The sequence below is a fragment of the Trachypithecus francoisi genome, unplaced genomic scaffold (genome assembly GCF_009764315.1).
Source record: "Trachypithecus francoisi isolate TF-2019V2 unplaced genomic scaffold, Tfra_2.0 Lachesis_group1, whole genome shotgun sequence".
Lineage (NCBI taxonomy): Eukaryota > Metazoa > Chordata > Mammalia > Primates > Cercopithecidae > Trachypithecus > Trachypithecus francoisi.
Genome location: NW_022681454.1, coordinates 76,559,465 through 76,574,779, shown reverse-complemented (window position 1 = coordinate 76,574,779; position 15,315 = coordinate 76,559,465). Strand labels below are relative to the sequence as shown.

The 15,315-nt window shown below is 42.7% G+C and overlaps 1 protein-coding gene across 1 annotated transcript in view; it reads left to right on the top strand.

Moving 5' to 3' along the window:
• THEGL (theg spermatid protein like) overlaps positions 1-3,242 on the top strand; it is an 81,994-nt gene extending 78,752 nt beyond the window's left edge. The window contains exons 8-9 of the mRNA XM_033214587.1: positions 266-441; positions 2,486-3,242. Of these exons, the coding sequence (XP_033070478.1) occupies positions 266-441; positions 2,486-2,600 (291 nt within the window). The 3' untranslated portion in view covers positions 2,601-3,242. The remainder of the gene's footprint in view (positions 1-265; positions 442-2,485) is intronic.
• Positions 3,243-15,315: the final 12,073 nt, after the last annotated feature.

Genomic DNA, 15,315 nt, shown 5'->3' with positions numbered 1-15,315 from the left:
ATGATTAAGTGGGAATGATTTAGGTAAAGCTTACAACACTGTCTGGCTCACAGAACACACTCATTACATGTTCATTCTCTCCCTTAGTAACTGTCATGGAAGGCCCCATTGTATAGGAGCAAGGATGGAAGCAGAGAGACCAGTTAGGAGTCTGTTGCAGTAATCTAGAAGAGAAATGATTATGACTTAAGTAGGGATACAGCTGTAGACATAGAAAAATGTAAAATTTGGGATATATGTTTGTGTCTCTTTGTTTCCACTATAGGTAACTCCTGCTGCCATGCTAGCTAAACCTAGCCCCCGAACAATAGCTCTAGCGAAGTCCAAGTCTGTTCATCAAGATTACCTACCTGACCGCGATGCCCACTGGCCAGTATCTTACGCTGCTACTCATTCCAAAGCATCACCCAGGATTCAGGAGCTAGCTAATCCAAATAAGAGGTATGTCAATTTCAGGCTAAAGTGGGACAGGAAAGGCTGGGGTTCTGGTGAGAGGGAGAAAGTTGACCTAATAAGGCAAATGGAAAGAGTTGTAGAAATACAAAAAAAATTTCAAAAACATCTTACTTAACACATTACATTTATTATTGACACATCTATGGTCTTCTTACCCTAAACATAGGCTACAGTTAAAAGGTTAGTGGACTAGGTATTGCAACTTAGATCTAGGATGGGGCAGGTGGATCACACCTGTAATCCCTGGGGAACATAGTGAGACCCCCGTCTCTACCAAAAAATTCTTTAAAAAATTGTCCAGGCATAGTGGCTCATACCTGTAATCCTAACACTTTGGGAGGCAGAGGTGGGAAGATCGCTTGAGCCCAGGAGTTTGACACCAGCCTAGGCAACAAAGTGAGACCCCATCTCTTCAAAAAATACAAAAAATTAGCCAGGTGTGGTGGCATGTGCTTGTAGTTCTAGCAACTTGGGAGGCTGAGGCAGGAAGTCATTGCTTGAACCCAGGAGTTTGAAGTTACAGTGAGCTATGATCTATAACACCGCACTCCAGCCCAGGCAACAGAGTAAGACCCTGGCTCTAAGAAAGAGAAAGGAAAAAAGAAAAAGAAATTTAAGATCTAGGAGACAGTCTGATAAGTATGTGTATGGAATTATTTATCTAACATATATTATTAAGTGAAACAAGTTCTAGAGCACAGCATGTAATATGTTGCAATTTGTGTAAGAAAAGACACGGGCCATATATTTGTTTGCATATGCCTAGAGTATCTCAGAGGGTATACAAGAAGCTAGTAACAATGGTTGCCTTTGGGGTCCTAGGGAACTGGGATAGGAGGAAGACTTATTTTTCAGTAAATAGGCTTTTGTATTTTTCCAGTGTTTTGCATCATGTACTTGTATGGCCTAATTCAAATATATAAGAATATATAGTTAACAAAGAAAACATTGCCTCTCATTTCTGTTTATTTTTTGGAGGACTTTTTAACTTGCCTGAGCCTCAATTAATTTTGTTACCTTGACAGATAACATCTGATCCCTCTTTTAAAGCATCATTAGTAAAACCCAGGAGAGGCAGAAAAAGTTGTGGAAGTCTTGAGCTCAGGGAAAAGGAAATATGCTAGTCATATATAATGACATTTTTAAAATGCTATAATGTGTTTATCCTTTAAAAAAATAAATTTGCCATCAGATGAAATGAAGCTCATTCTCTGTTCATTGAAGAGAAGAGGCTGGGTGCATTGGCTCACACCTGTAATCCCAGCACTTTGGGAGGCCAAAGCAGGCAGATCACTTGAGTACAGGAGTTTGAGACCAGACTGGGCAACATGGTGAAACCCCGTCTCTACTAAAAATACAAAAAAAATTAGCTGGGAGTGGTGGTGCACGTCTGTAGTCCCAGCTACTCGGGAGGCCGAGGTAGAAAAATCACTTGAGTCCGGGAGGAGGAGGTTGCAGTGAGCAGAGATCGCACCACTGCACTCTAGCCTGGGTGACAGAGTGAGACCCTGTCTCAAAAAAAAATACAATACAAAAAAATAAAAAATAAAGAAAAGAGAAGAATATGATCAAGTGCATTATCAAAGTTTTATCCTGGTGACAAAATTATTATTTTGTGGTAAGGTGCTGAGAGGGCCAACTTCAAAAATTTTATTTTCTTAAGTCTACCAGAGAACGATCTGGCTTGTTTTAACATTACCAAATTATGTTATGGTAAATGATACATAGGGGATACAAACTCAGGCTTGTTTGATTCCAAAACTCAAGTTCAAGACTGAGCAACTTCCTGAATTTACTTTCTGGGGAAAGAGAAAAGGTTTTGGAATCTGAGAAACATGCAAATCTGGAGTTGTCCATAGATCATTCATTTAACTTCTCTGAGTCTTGATTTCCTCATCTGTGTAGTGGAGGTCATGAAAATAAAATGGGATAATATCATAGTACATAACATACAGTGGATGCTTGAGAAACATTAGTTGCCTTCTCTGTTCATCTTATTTCAGGTTGATTTCTTTTTCCCCTATTTCAGGGCTCCTGTGCATATTGTGTATTATGATCCAGATGTCTTTAAAACCAAGCCAGCTGCTTTGAAAGCACGGTGTTCTCAAAGGATCCGGGAGTTGTCACAACCTATTACACGTTAAATACAGAAAGCCACAACAGTCAGACCCTGGTTATGTATCTAGAACACGTATTAGATGACTTAGTTCCCTGCTGTGGTACCGTCAGTTTACATTCACCCTCCTTGCTTCCCCTCCCACAAAATGAGACCTTTAGGGAAAACCACCATGATCGTTAAATAGCAATTGTTGCTGTTACCTGTCACTGAATCTTTAGCAGATTTGAGGACTCCAGCATGCAATAAATGAGAAAATGAGAGACTGCCTTATTATCCTTACTGTTGCCTCACAAGCATCTTGGCTGCCTCATTGCTGTAGCTGACCTGAAGAAATACTCTTCCTTATATTTGTGGGTTTTGCTTTTCCTTTCCCAGTGAGTTCCATGTTCCCCAGTAGCTGATCCTGCCGCAATCCCTTCTCCAGTAAGTCCTGAGAAATGAAATCATTGTTTGTGTCATTTCAGCATCCCCCTTATTACTCAGAAAAAACGCTGAAAAAGTGAAGTTCTTTTGGAAAAATTGAAATACTTTTTATAATCTATAAATACAATTTATAATTGAAATTTAGGGAACAGGTTACCTTAAATGATGATGTCACCAATCTCTGTTCCTTTATTCGTGCCAGAGTCACGTACCATAAATGAGAGAAAAAGCAAGATGTTTGGTAAGCATTAAAACTCTCTGTAAAATTGCACCTGCCCAGAGTTTTATTCTCTCCATAGATCAGTATTTTACAAATTAAACTAACTTTTATGGGGCATATCTAGATTTGCATGAAAATGAACTTACTTGAAAGCCAATTTTACAGATGAATGAGCTCTACCTTTAAGGTCTTTGTGTTACAGAGGGGTAATACCACATAATAGTTTTGAACTTGAGTTTTGGAATCAGATAGAACCTGAGTTTGTCTCTGTCATGGATTATTTACCAGGTATGTGATCTTAAACAAACTTCCTAGCTCCCTGTGCTGCAGTTTCTTTATGTAGAAAATGGGTTCCTGAATATTCTTGTAAAGATTAGATGATAAAATGTATATAATAAAGTATAAATTTGAAACAAAAATTTTTATTTAGAAATTTAGCTGTGGCTGGGCACAGTGGCTCATGCCTGTAATCCTAGCACTTTGGGAGGCCGAGGCGGGCGGATCACGAGGTCAGGAGTTCAGGACCAGCCTGACCAACATGGTGAAACCTGTCTCTACTAAAAATACAAAAATTAGCCTGGTGTGGTGGTACACACCTGTAATCCCAGCTACTCAGGAGGCTGAGACAGGAGAATTGCTTGAACCCAGGAGGCAGAGGTTGCAGTGAGCCGAGATTGCACCACTGCACTCCAGCCTGGGTGAAACAGCGAGACTCCATCTCAAAAAAAGACAAGACAAGAAAATAAATTTAGCTGTGTTTCACATGTTTAAAGCAGCACAATTCACAATTGCAAAAATATGGAACCAACCTAAATGCCCATCAACCAACAAGTGGATAAAGAGAATGTGGTATGTATACACCATGGAATACTACTCAGCCATAAAACAAAACAATGGCATTTGCAGCAAGTTGGATGGAGTTGGAGGCCATTATTCTAAGTGAAGTAACTCAGGAATGGAAAAACCAAACATTGTATGTTCTCACTTAATAAGTGAGAGCTAAGCTATGAGAATGCAAAGGTATAAAAATGATACAATGGACTTTGGGACTCAGGGAAGGCTGGTAGGGGGGTAAGGAATAAAAGATTACATAAAGGGTACAGTGTACACTGCTCAGGTGATAAGTGCACCAAAATCTCAGAAATCACCACTATATAACTTATCTATGTAACCAAAAACCACCTGTACCCCCAAAACTATTGAAATTAAAAATAAGAAATTTACCTGTGTTAGCCTTCTAAGGGCACAGTGGCATAATTCATATCAGTGGGGAAAATATGCCTTGATTCTTACATTAAATAAATTCTGTTGAGTGTCTTTGCTTTACCAGGCCCTGTGCTAGGCACTGGAGACAACATAGTGAACCAAACAGATACAGGTTCTGCTCTCACGGACTCTCTAGCTTATTGGGAGAGATGATTTCATTAGAATATTCACCAATAAATGTAAAATTACAACACTAGCAAGTGCTATGAAATAGTGTTATGAAATAACAAAATAGAGAACTTTGATCCCACAGGAAGGTGAGAGAAAGCTTCTCTAATGAAGGAACAACTGGGTTGGATGCTGAAAATTGAGTAGGACTAACTAACCAAAGAGGATACAGGAAGGCATTCCAGGTAGTGGGAACACATGTTAAGTGGACATTTGTTGATTTTTGGATCACTCTGAATTCATTCTTCCTCCATCTAATAAGAACTGCCCATTTTCTCTTGGAGAATTACTTTCTCCTCATTGTTTAAAGCTTTATGGGGATTTTTATTCGAGGTTTCCTAGCCAAGGTATGGACATGTAACCTAAGTCAGCCACACCCATTGAACTGTCTTCTGGGACTGTGGATCTTAAGCATAGTGAGGTAAGGCTGATGGCGTGGGAGGGTAATTGGAGCTGATATTTCCCATTATAGGTGCCCTGACGAGCCTTTATTTTTCTTCTACTATCTGTGTCCCTGGCGCTGTTCTGACTCCTACCCTGGTGCTTCAGCTATTCCTTTGACACCGGAGCTGCCTTCCAGTAAATCCCCTGAGGCGGATGGAAGGATGCATCAGGGACTGAAAGATTGCCAGTGTGGCCCAAACAGCAAGAAATACGAGGTTGTGAGAAGCAAGAGGAGGCTGAAGGACGAGAACCAGACCAGAGCACGTAGGGCACTGGAGGACGGGTTAAGGATTTTAGTCTTCATCCTAAAACCAAAGAGAAGCTATTGAAGTAATTTAAGCATAGGGATGATGTGATCAGGGTTGGCTTTTGAAGAACTGGTTATGACAAATAAATTGGGAAGGGGCAGTGGAGCTGGGTGGGCCAAGTTAAGTTATTTAGTAGGTCATTTGAAAGGTGAAAATAGTTTGGTGGTACCATGGTGGAGGCGGTAAGAAGTGACAGGCTCAAGAGAGAATTGAGAAGGTAGATTTATGGGATTTGATGATGGGTTTATACATGGGGAGTGGGAGAGGAAAGAATTCAAGGTAACTACTGGATTTCTAGCTTACGAAACAGGATAGAGAGTGCTCTGGTTTGAATGTGTCCTTCCAAAATTCATGTTGAAACTTAATCCTCAGTGCAGTAGTATTAAGAGGTGGGGCTTTCAGGAGGTGATTGGGTCAGGAGGACTCTGCCCTAATACATTGGATTAGTGCCTTGTAAAAGGCTTGAGGGAGTGAATTCATCCCTTTTTCTCTTTTTACCATGTGAGGATGCGGTAAGAAGGTGCCGTCTTGGAAGCAAAGAACAAGCCCTTACCAGATACCAAATCTATTGGCACCTTGATCTTGGACTTCCCAGCCTCAACTGTGAGAAATACATTTCTGTTCTTTATAAATTAGCCAGTCTTTGGTGTTTTGTTATAGTAGCCCAAGAAAATTGAGGCAGAAAATTAGTACCAGGAGAGGAGTACTGTGTAACAAATGCCTAAAAATGTAAAAACAGCTTTGGAACTGGTAATGGACAGAGACTGGAACAGTTTGAAGGAGCAGGCTAGAAAAAGCCTGTATTGACATCAGTAGAGCATTAAGGGTGATTTCTGGTGAGAACTCGGAAGAGTTGCAGAGAAACCCTCAATCTTTTTTTTTTTTTTTGCGAGGGAGTCTCGCTCTGTTGCCCAGGCTGGAGTGCAGTGGCACGATCTCGGCTCATTGCAAGCTCCGCCAGCCGGGTTCACACCATTCTCCTGCCTCAGCCTCCCAAGTAGCTGGGATTACAGGTGTGTACCACCACGCCTGGCTAATTTTTTGTATTTTTAGTAGAGATGGGGTTTCACTGTGCTATCCAGGATGGTCTTGATCTGCTGACCTCGTGATCCCCTGGCCTTGGCCTCTCAAAGTGCTGGGATTACAGGCGTGAGCCACCACGCCTGGCTGAAAACCTCATTCTTCTTAGAGATTACTTAAGTGGTCATGAGCCAGAAAGTTGGCAGAAATATGGACAGTAACCTGGGCATGGTGGCTTCCGGCTGTAATCCCAGCACTTTGAGGGGCTGAGGTGGGAGGATAGCTTAAGCCCAGGAGTCCAAGATAGATGTATTTTTTAAAAATGTTTTTTAAAAAACTAGCCAAGCATGGTGGTGCATGCCTGTAGTCCCAGCTACTCAGAGGCTAAGGTAGGAGAATTACTTGAGCCTGGGAAGTTGAGGTTGCAGTGAGCCATGATTGTGCCATTGCATTCTAACCTAAGCAACAGAGTGAGACCCTGTCTCAAGAAAAAAAAAAAAAGGAAACATGGACAGTAAAGGCCATTCTAGTGAAGTGTCAGATGGAAATGAGGAATAAGGCAGTGGAAACTAAAGAAGTAAGTAATAAGTGGCAAAAAGAGAGAGAGAGAAAAAAAAGAAAACCTTGGTTACATTGTATTCATGTCCTGGTTTCTCTTTATATGATATTTGCAGGAGAAATCTCTAAGCAAAGTGTTGAAGGAGCTGCTTGGCTTCTCTTTACTGCTTGTAATAAAATGTGAGAAGTGAGAATTGAATTAAAGATGGAATTTATAATTAAAAGAGAGGCAGAACTTAAAGATTTGGAAAATTCTCAGCCTTGTCAAGTTGTAAAGAATGAGAAGCATGGTGGGGAGAGAACACCAAGAGTGTGACCAAGAGAATGTTTGGTAAGGAGATTAGTATGGCTAGAAGAAAGACCCTAAAGGTATTTTGGAGATCTTCAAGGCTGCCACTCCCATCACAAGCCCAGAGTGCCAGGCCCTTGAGGACAGAATGATTCTAAAGCAGGAGCCCAGGGCATCTGTGGGACCTTGGGGCCCACTTCCTAGTATTGCCTCACATTTCTGCTCCACAAATTCTGGTGCAGTGCCCCTCAGCTGCCCCAGATATGGCTCCAGTGGGCCCAGGTACAATATAGTTGGCAGAGAGTCTGCATTAGGACAATGTCTAATAGAGCCATGAGAATAGGGCCACCCTTGTGACCCCAGATTGGTAGAGCCACCAGCATGCAACGTCAACCTGGGAGAGCCAGTCACATGACTCCAAACCCTGCTGACCATGGGTTATGCCCAGCAAAGCCATGGGGGTGAGCCCACCTGGGTGAACCCTAGTGTGTTCAGCAGATGGGACATGGAGTCAAAGAAGATCATTCTCAAGCCTTAATAGTTAATGTTTGCCTTTTTGGGTTTTGGACTTACTTGAGACCTGTTACTCCCCCTTCCTACTTCTCCCTTTTGGAATGAGAATGTATATCCTATGCTGATACCACTATTGTCTTTTTTTCTTTCTTTCTTTCTTTCTTTTTTTTTTTTTTGAGACAGAGTCTTGCTCTGTCGCCCGAACTGGAGTGCAGTGGCGTGATGCAACCTCCACCTCCTGGGTTCAAGTGTTTCTCTGTCCCCCAAGTAGCTGGGATTACAGGTACCCACCACCACGCCACACTAATTTTTGTATTTTTAGTAGAGGCGGGGGTTTCACCATGTTAGCCAGGCTGGTCTCAAACTCCTGACCTTGTGATCCGCCTGCCTCGGCCTCCCAAAGCGCTGGGATTACAGGCATGAGTCTCCGTGCCTGGCCACTATTGTAATTTGAAAGCACATAACTTGTTCAATATCACAGGTTCACAGCTGGAGGGGCAGTTGTGATTTAGATGATATTTAGGTGAGACTTTGGATTTAAACTTTAAAGTTGATGCTGGATTCAGTTAAGACTTTTGGGGCTATTGGAATGAAATGAATGCATTTTGTAAGTGAGAAAAACATGAATTTGGGGGAACTGGGGGCGGAATTCTGTAATTTGAATGTTTGTATCCTTCCAAAATTCATGTTGAAACTTAATTTCCAATGCAACAGTATTAAGAGGTGGGGTCATTAGGAGGTGATTAGGTAATGAAGGCTATGCCCTCATCAACAGGATTAGTGTCCTTAATACAGGGCTTGAGGGAGCTCATCCCTTTTTCCATTTTTAGCCATGTGAAGATGCAGCAAGAAGGTGCCATCTTGGAAGGAGCAAGCAGCCATCAATTGACATTAAATCTTCCAGTGCCTTGATTTTGAACTTCCCAGGCTGTAGAACTGTGAGAAATAAATTTCTATCATTTGTGAATTATTCAGTTCATTGTATTTTGTTATAGCAGCCTGAACAGGGTGAGAGAGATAGTGAGAGTCAAACAAATGGAAACACATCCCATGCTTATGGATGGGTAGAATCAATATTGTGAAAATGACCATACTGCCAAAAGAAATCTACAAATTCAATACTATTCCCATTAAAATACCACCATCATTCTCCACAGAATTAGAAAAAGCAGTCCTAAAGTTCACATGGAACCAAAAAAGAGCCTGCATACCCAAAGCAGGACTAAGCAAAAAGAGCAAATCCGGAGGCATCACATTATCTGATATCAAACTATACTAAAAGGCCATAGTCACCAAACAGCATGGTACTACTATAAAAATAGGCACATAGACCAATGGAACAGATAGAGAACCCAGAAATAAACCCAAATACTTACAGCCAACTGATATTTGGCAAAGCAAACAAAAACATGAAGTGGGAAAAGGACACCCTATTCAACAAGTGATCCTGGGATAATTGGCAAGCCACACGTAGAAGAATGAAAGTGGATCCTCATCTCTCACCTTATACAAAATCAACTCAAGATGGATCAAGGACTTAAATCTAAGACCTGACACTATAAAAATTCTAGAAGGTAACATCAGAAAAACCCTTCTAGACATTGGCAAGGATTTCATGACCAAGAACTCAGAAGAAAAGCAAATGCAACAAAAACAAAGATAAATAGCTGGGACTTAAGCTAAAGAGCTTTTGCACAGCAAAAGGAACAGTCAGCAGAGTAAACCACAACCCACAGAGTGGGAGAAAATCTTCACAATCTATACATCTGACAGAGGACTGATATCCAGAATCTACAACGAACTCAAATCAGTAAGAAAAAAAAAAAAATCCCATTAAAAGGTGGGCTAAGGATATGAATAGACAGTTCTCAAAGGAAGATATACCAATGCCCAACAAACATATGAAAAAATGCTCAACATCACTAATGATCAGGGAAATGCAAATCAAAACCACAATGCGATACCACCTTACTCCTGCAAGAATGACCATAATCAAAAAATAACAGATGTTTGTGTGGATGCAGTGGAAAGGGAATACGTCTGCACTGCTCATGGGAAAGCAAACTAGCATAACCACTGTGGAAAACAGTGTGGAGATCCCTTAAAAAACTAAAAGTAGAACTATCATTTGATCCAGCAATCCCACTACTGGTTATCTACCCAGAGGAAGAGAAGTTGTTATACAAAAAAGATACTTGGACACACATATTTATAGCAGCACAATTCGCAGTTTCAAAAATGTGGAACCAACCCAAATGCCCACCAATCAATGAGTGGATAAAGAAACTGTGGTATATGTATACGATGGATTGACACTCAGTCATAAAAAGGGATAAAGTAATGGCATTTGCAGCAACCTGGATGGGATTGGAGACTATTATTCTAAGAAGTAACTCAGGAATGGAGTGTATGTTCTCATAAGTGGGAGCTAAGCTATGAGAATGCAAAGGCATAAGAATGCTACAGTGGACTTTGGGAACTCAGGGAAAGTGTGGGAAGTGGGTGAGGGATAAAAGTATACTGCTTGGGAGATGTGTCCACCAAAATCTCACAAATCACCGCTGAAGTACTTATTCATGTAACCAAATACCACCTGTTCCCCAAAAACCTATGGAATTAAAACGTTTTTTAAAAAAGGAGAAAGAGTCAGAATATACAAATGAACAACAGCGAGGCCACATATGGCAACAGAATTCTGCCTCACAACCTCTGCAGCAACCATGCCAGGAAGCTAAACCACAGCCTCTGCAACAATAATGCCAGAATGGTCAGAATTGGCTCAATGGTCTTTTATTGGTGCCTATGTTTTTGCCCCCACTTCTACCTCAGGACCAACCAGAGAAAGCCAAATACGTTCCCTAAGCCAATCACATAAGACCCCCTAGTTCTAGTTAACCCCCTTCAACTTCCCCATGCAAGCAGCCTCCAATCAGAGCATATCCAAAGCCTCCCCACACCCCTGCTGCTGTAAAGCTTCCCCTCTCCCCTAACTGCCTTTGAGTCTCTGTCAAATGTGGCTGACTACCTCGCTTTAGCCAGCTCTAAATAAGTAGGCTGTGCATGCTCCTATTTGGTGGTCTTTGTTTATTTTCACAACAATGAGCCCTTCACTGATGTAGGGGACACTGAGTGAGGACCAGAAGAGGAGTGTGGAGAAGCATGTGTTCAATTCTGAACACATAGATTAGAAGATGCCTTTGAGACACTGAAAAGGAGATGTCAGGTACAAACTGCGTTGTGACTTTAATGGACCCAAGGCACTTTTGCTTTCCTGGATAATTAATTTCTTCCCTAAAATAATATTAAAACTTACATTGTATGACTTTGTTGGTGTAAAGATGGACATGTTAATATATACTAAAACATTTTTTACCCAAACATTTCTTTTTTCCTTTTTTTTGAGACTGAGTCTCACTCTGTTGCCCAGACTGGAGCAGTGGTGCGATCTCGGCTCACTGCAAGCTCTGCCTCCCAGGTTCAAGCGATTCTCGTGCCTTAGTGACTATAGGCATGAGCCATCACGCCTGGCTAATTTTTGTATATTTAGTAGAGACAGAGTTTCACCCTGGTGGCCAGGTTGGTTATTATTATCTTCTTGCTTACTGAATTGTTTACTTTTTTTTTTTTTTGAGACAGAGTCTCGCTCTGTCACCCAGGCTGGGGCGCAGTGGCATGATCTCAGCTCACTGCAATCTCCACCGCCCAGGTTCAAGCAATTCTTCTACCTCAGCCTCCTGAGTAGCTGGGCTACAGGTGCGTGCCACCACGCCCAGCTAATTTTTGTGTTTTTAGTAGAGATGGGGTTTCAGCATGTTGACTAGGCTGGTCTTGAACTCCTGACCTCAAGTGATCTGCCCACATTGGCCTCCCAAAGTGCTGGGATTACAGGAGTGAGCCCCCACGCCTGGCCTGTTAACCTTTTTAATTGCTGGTTGCAGAGCCTAGCTAGGTGCCTGGAATTTCCCAGGTATTTTGAAGGGACTCAAAATCTTTCCTTTATTTCCATGCTTGGGGTGCCCAACAAGCCCCTAAGCGGAGTCCCTGCTGCATCTCATCACAGTCAGGCCCATAAGGGTCCCAAGCTGTCTTCAGTGGTTAGCCTTTCTTCTCCCTTCTGTAACTCTTGCCCTTCTTCCCAGAGGGTTTTACTTCCTAAGGGCCTGTCTGAGGAAGTGCTGGCCCATGGCCACCCTTGGTAGCAGAGACACGTTACAGGCAGTAAGGGGAGGGAGCCTGAAGACACATATTCTGTTATAGTTTGGATTGCTTTTACTTTTCCATCTGGAAGGGGTTGCCAGGTGTCTTCCCCACCCACCAGCTGCATGCATCTGCCTGCCTGCCTGCCTGCTCTCTATTGCCAAGGTGTGGTCTGCTAGGACTTCCAGGATGCTGGGCACCCTTGGCAGGATTGCAAGACAGGGCAGGCATTGGGCTGGGTATGGAGAAAGGTGGCTTGGTATGTTGGGGAGCAGAAAGAAGCTGTAGACTTCAGTGTTCCCCCCTGCAGATACCGGGGACATAATGGTGGTGGGTGGGCAGCTGCTCTGTGGAAAGGCAAGGGTGGCTGTGACTCAGGCAGGTGGACATCAAAGAAAAGCAATAACAGACCTCAGCTAGCATACCTCTTTTTGTATAACGATCTCAGCAGGCAGGAATGTCCCGGAGCTTGGCTCATTGGAAAACACCACACTCCTGGCTTCAGGAAACTTAAAACATGGCCTAAGTCAGGCAGCCATTTCAAATTCCAGCTTCTCTGGGATTATTACCCCATGGTTGACTATAGGTGGGGAAAGAAGAAGTGACTCTGCATCATATGATTTCAGATGTTCAGGGAAGGCAGTGTAGACATGTGACTAGAATTGTACATTCTGGAATGAGAAAGGATTTGAACGCAGGACCTACCACTTACTTGATTTGTGTATTTGGATAAATTAACTAACCTCTCTAGGCTTCAATTTTCTCACCTGTAAAATGGAAAGAAGAATAGCCCTGTCAGTGCTGGCTCCTCAATGCACCACCACATAGCCTGTGGATGAAGTAAAGCTGAGTTTGTAGCTTACTGAGGTAAGAGGGCTCTCGCTGTCTCAGTGGAGTCCTGGTAGCATTTAGTTAATGTAGGATATTTATGAGATTTCGAGGGGTCCGGTCTAGGACTGGTCTTTCATTGGGAGAGCTTGAATAGGATTGGGCAAGGAATTGATAGACTCTGTAAGGAAACGATTTCCAACAGAGTCTTGGAAAGTTGATGAGACTGGTGGAATACTTTCAGGATAGTAACAATAAAGGTTATTTGCAACTTCATCATCCTGGAGAAGAATTTCCTAGTGAAGGCTGTGGAAAAATGTTAAGTCATGTTCAGGTACATAGTACAGTGTGAGGTGGATGTGGTAGGTTCAAGTTCTCTGATCTTGGCTAGGCATGGTGGCTCACACCTGTAATCCCAGCACTTTGAGAGACTGAGCCGGGTGGATCACTTGAGGTCAGTTCAAGACCAGCCTGGCCAACATGGTGAAACCTCATCTCTACTAAAATACAAAAATTAACCAGGAGTGGGTAATCCCAGCTGCCCCAGAGGCTGAGGCAGAATAGCTTGAACCCGGGAGGCAGAGGTTGCAGTGAGCTGAGATCATGCCACTGAACTCCAGCCTGGGCAACAGAGTGAGATCCATCTTAAAAAAAAAAAAGTTTTCTCTGATCTTGCCTCCAGCGTGCTTGTGAAGATTAAGCGAGACAATGGGTGAAACGCTTCTGAGTACAGGCATTTCTGGCACAGGGTATACACTCAATGATTGTTATCATTGCTATTTTTTTTTCTGTCAAAACCCTATCTCTCTTGCTAGTTTGCTAACACATAAAAACTCCACCTCCAGAGTTGTTTCCCCACCATCTAAAGGTCTATCTCTTTTTTAAATGCCTCTACTAAAATACAAAAATTAACCAGGAGTGGTGGCACACAACTGTAATCTCAGCTTCCGCAGAGGCTGAGGCAGAACAGCTTGAACCCAGGAGGCAGAAGTTGCAGTGAGCCAAGATCGTGCCACTGAACTCCAGCCTGGGCAACAGAGCGAGATCCATCTGAAAAAAAAAGGTTTTCTCTGATTTTGCCTCCAGCATGCTTGTGAAGATTAAGCGAGACAATGGATGAAACGCTTCTGAGTACAGGCATTTCTGGCACAGGGTATACACTCAATGATTGTTATCATTGCTATTTTTATTTTTCTGTCAAAACCCTATCTCTCTTGCCAGTTTGCTAACTCATAAAAATTCCACCTCCAGAGTTGTTTCCCCACCACCTAAAGGTTTATCTCTTTTTTAAATGCAAACACAGCAGAAAAGGTACCTTATTAATCCTTATCAGGCATTTACACCTCAGCATGGATGTTTATAAAATCCTAAATGAGGAGCCCCAGAAGCTTAGAATATAAGCTTTACTAACCCCTTAGGAGAAATAGCACCATACATCCTTATACTATTCGGGAGGGGCATTGCATTTGCCCAGTTCCACATGAGGCAAAAGGACAGCAGTGCCAGATCCAGAATTCCTAAATTCCTCTCCCAATCTGATGAGTCAGGCTGCTCTGATTTGTGACAATGCCTTTACCTCCTCAGCGTTGGTGCTTCCCAAGTCACAGAAGGAAGCTGAGGATTTGCAGGTGGAGGAAGAATGCTTCGTTACCTCTAGAGAAAAATATCCAGTTTGTTCTTGAAGGCACACATTACTAAAGAAGCTCCTTAGGCTAGGGAGGTAGTAAACTGCCTCAGTTTACCCCCAAAGTACCTGCGATCAGTCATCTCTTCTGTAGGTTTCTACACTATGCCAGCAGGCACTAAATCAGGGTATGGCAACCCTGCCTGCAACTTAGAGTCAACAGAGGAGCTTTAAAAAATACTTAAGCTGGCTGGGCGTGGTGACTCACATCTGTAATCCCGGCACTTTGGGAGACCGAGGCAGGTGGATCACCTGAGGTCAGGAGTTCAAGACTGGCCTGGCCAACATGGTGAAACCCCGTCTCTACTAAAAAGTACACAAATTAGCTGGACATGGTGGCGAGTGCCCATAATCCCAGCTACTGGGGAGACTGAGGCAGGAGAATCACTTGAACCTGGGAGGCAGAGGTTGCAGTGAGCTGAGATTACACCACTGCACTCCAGACTAGGCTGAAGAGTGAGACTCTATCTCAAACCAAACAAACAAACACACAAACAAACAAAATACTTAAGTCTAGTCCACCCTTGCAACCCCTGACCAGGCAACCCTTGACCAAGTGAATCAATCTCAAGGTAAGGCTTATTTCAAAAGTTGCCCAGGTGACCCTAATGTGCAGCCAAGAACCACCACTCAGATGAGTGCTGCTCAAAATTTACTTGCACAAGAATCACTCAAAGGATTTGCTAGAACACAAGTTCTGGGGTTTCATCTCCTGGAGATTTAGTAGATCTGAATTGGGGCTTGAGATTGAGCATTTCTAAGGAGCTCCCAGGTGATGCTACAGCCATGGATTAATTTGCTAGGGCTGCCATCATAAAGTGC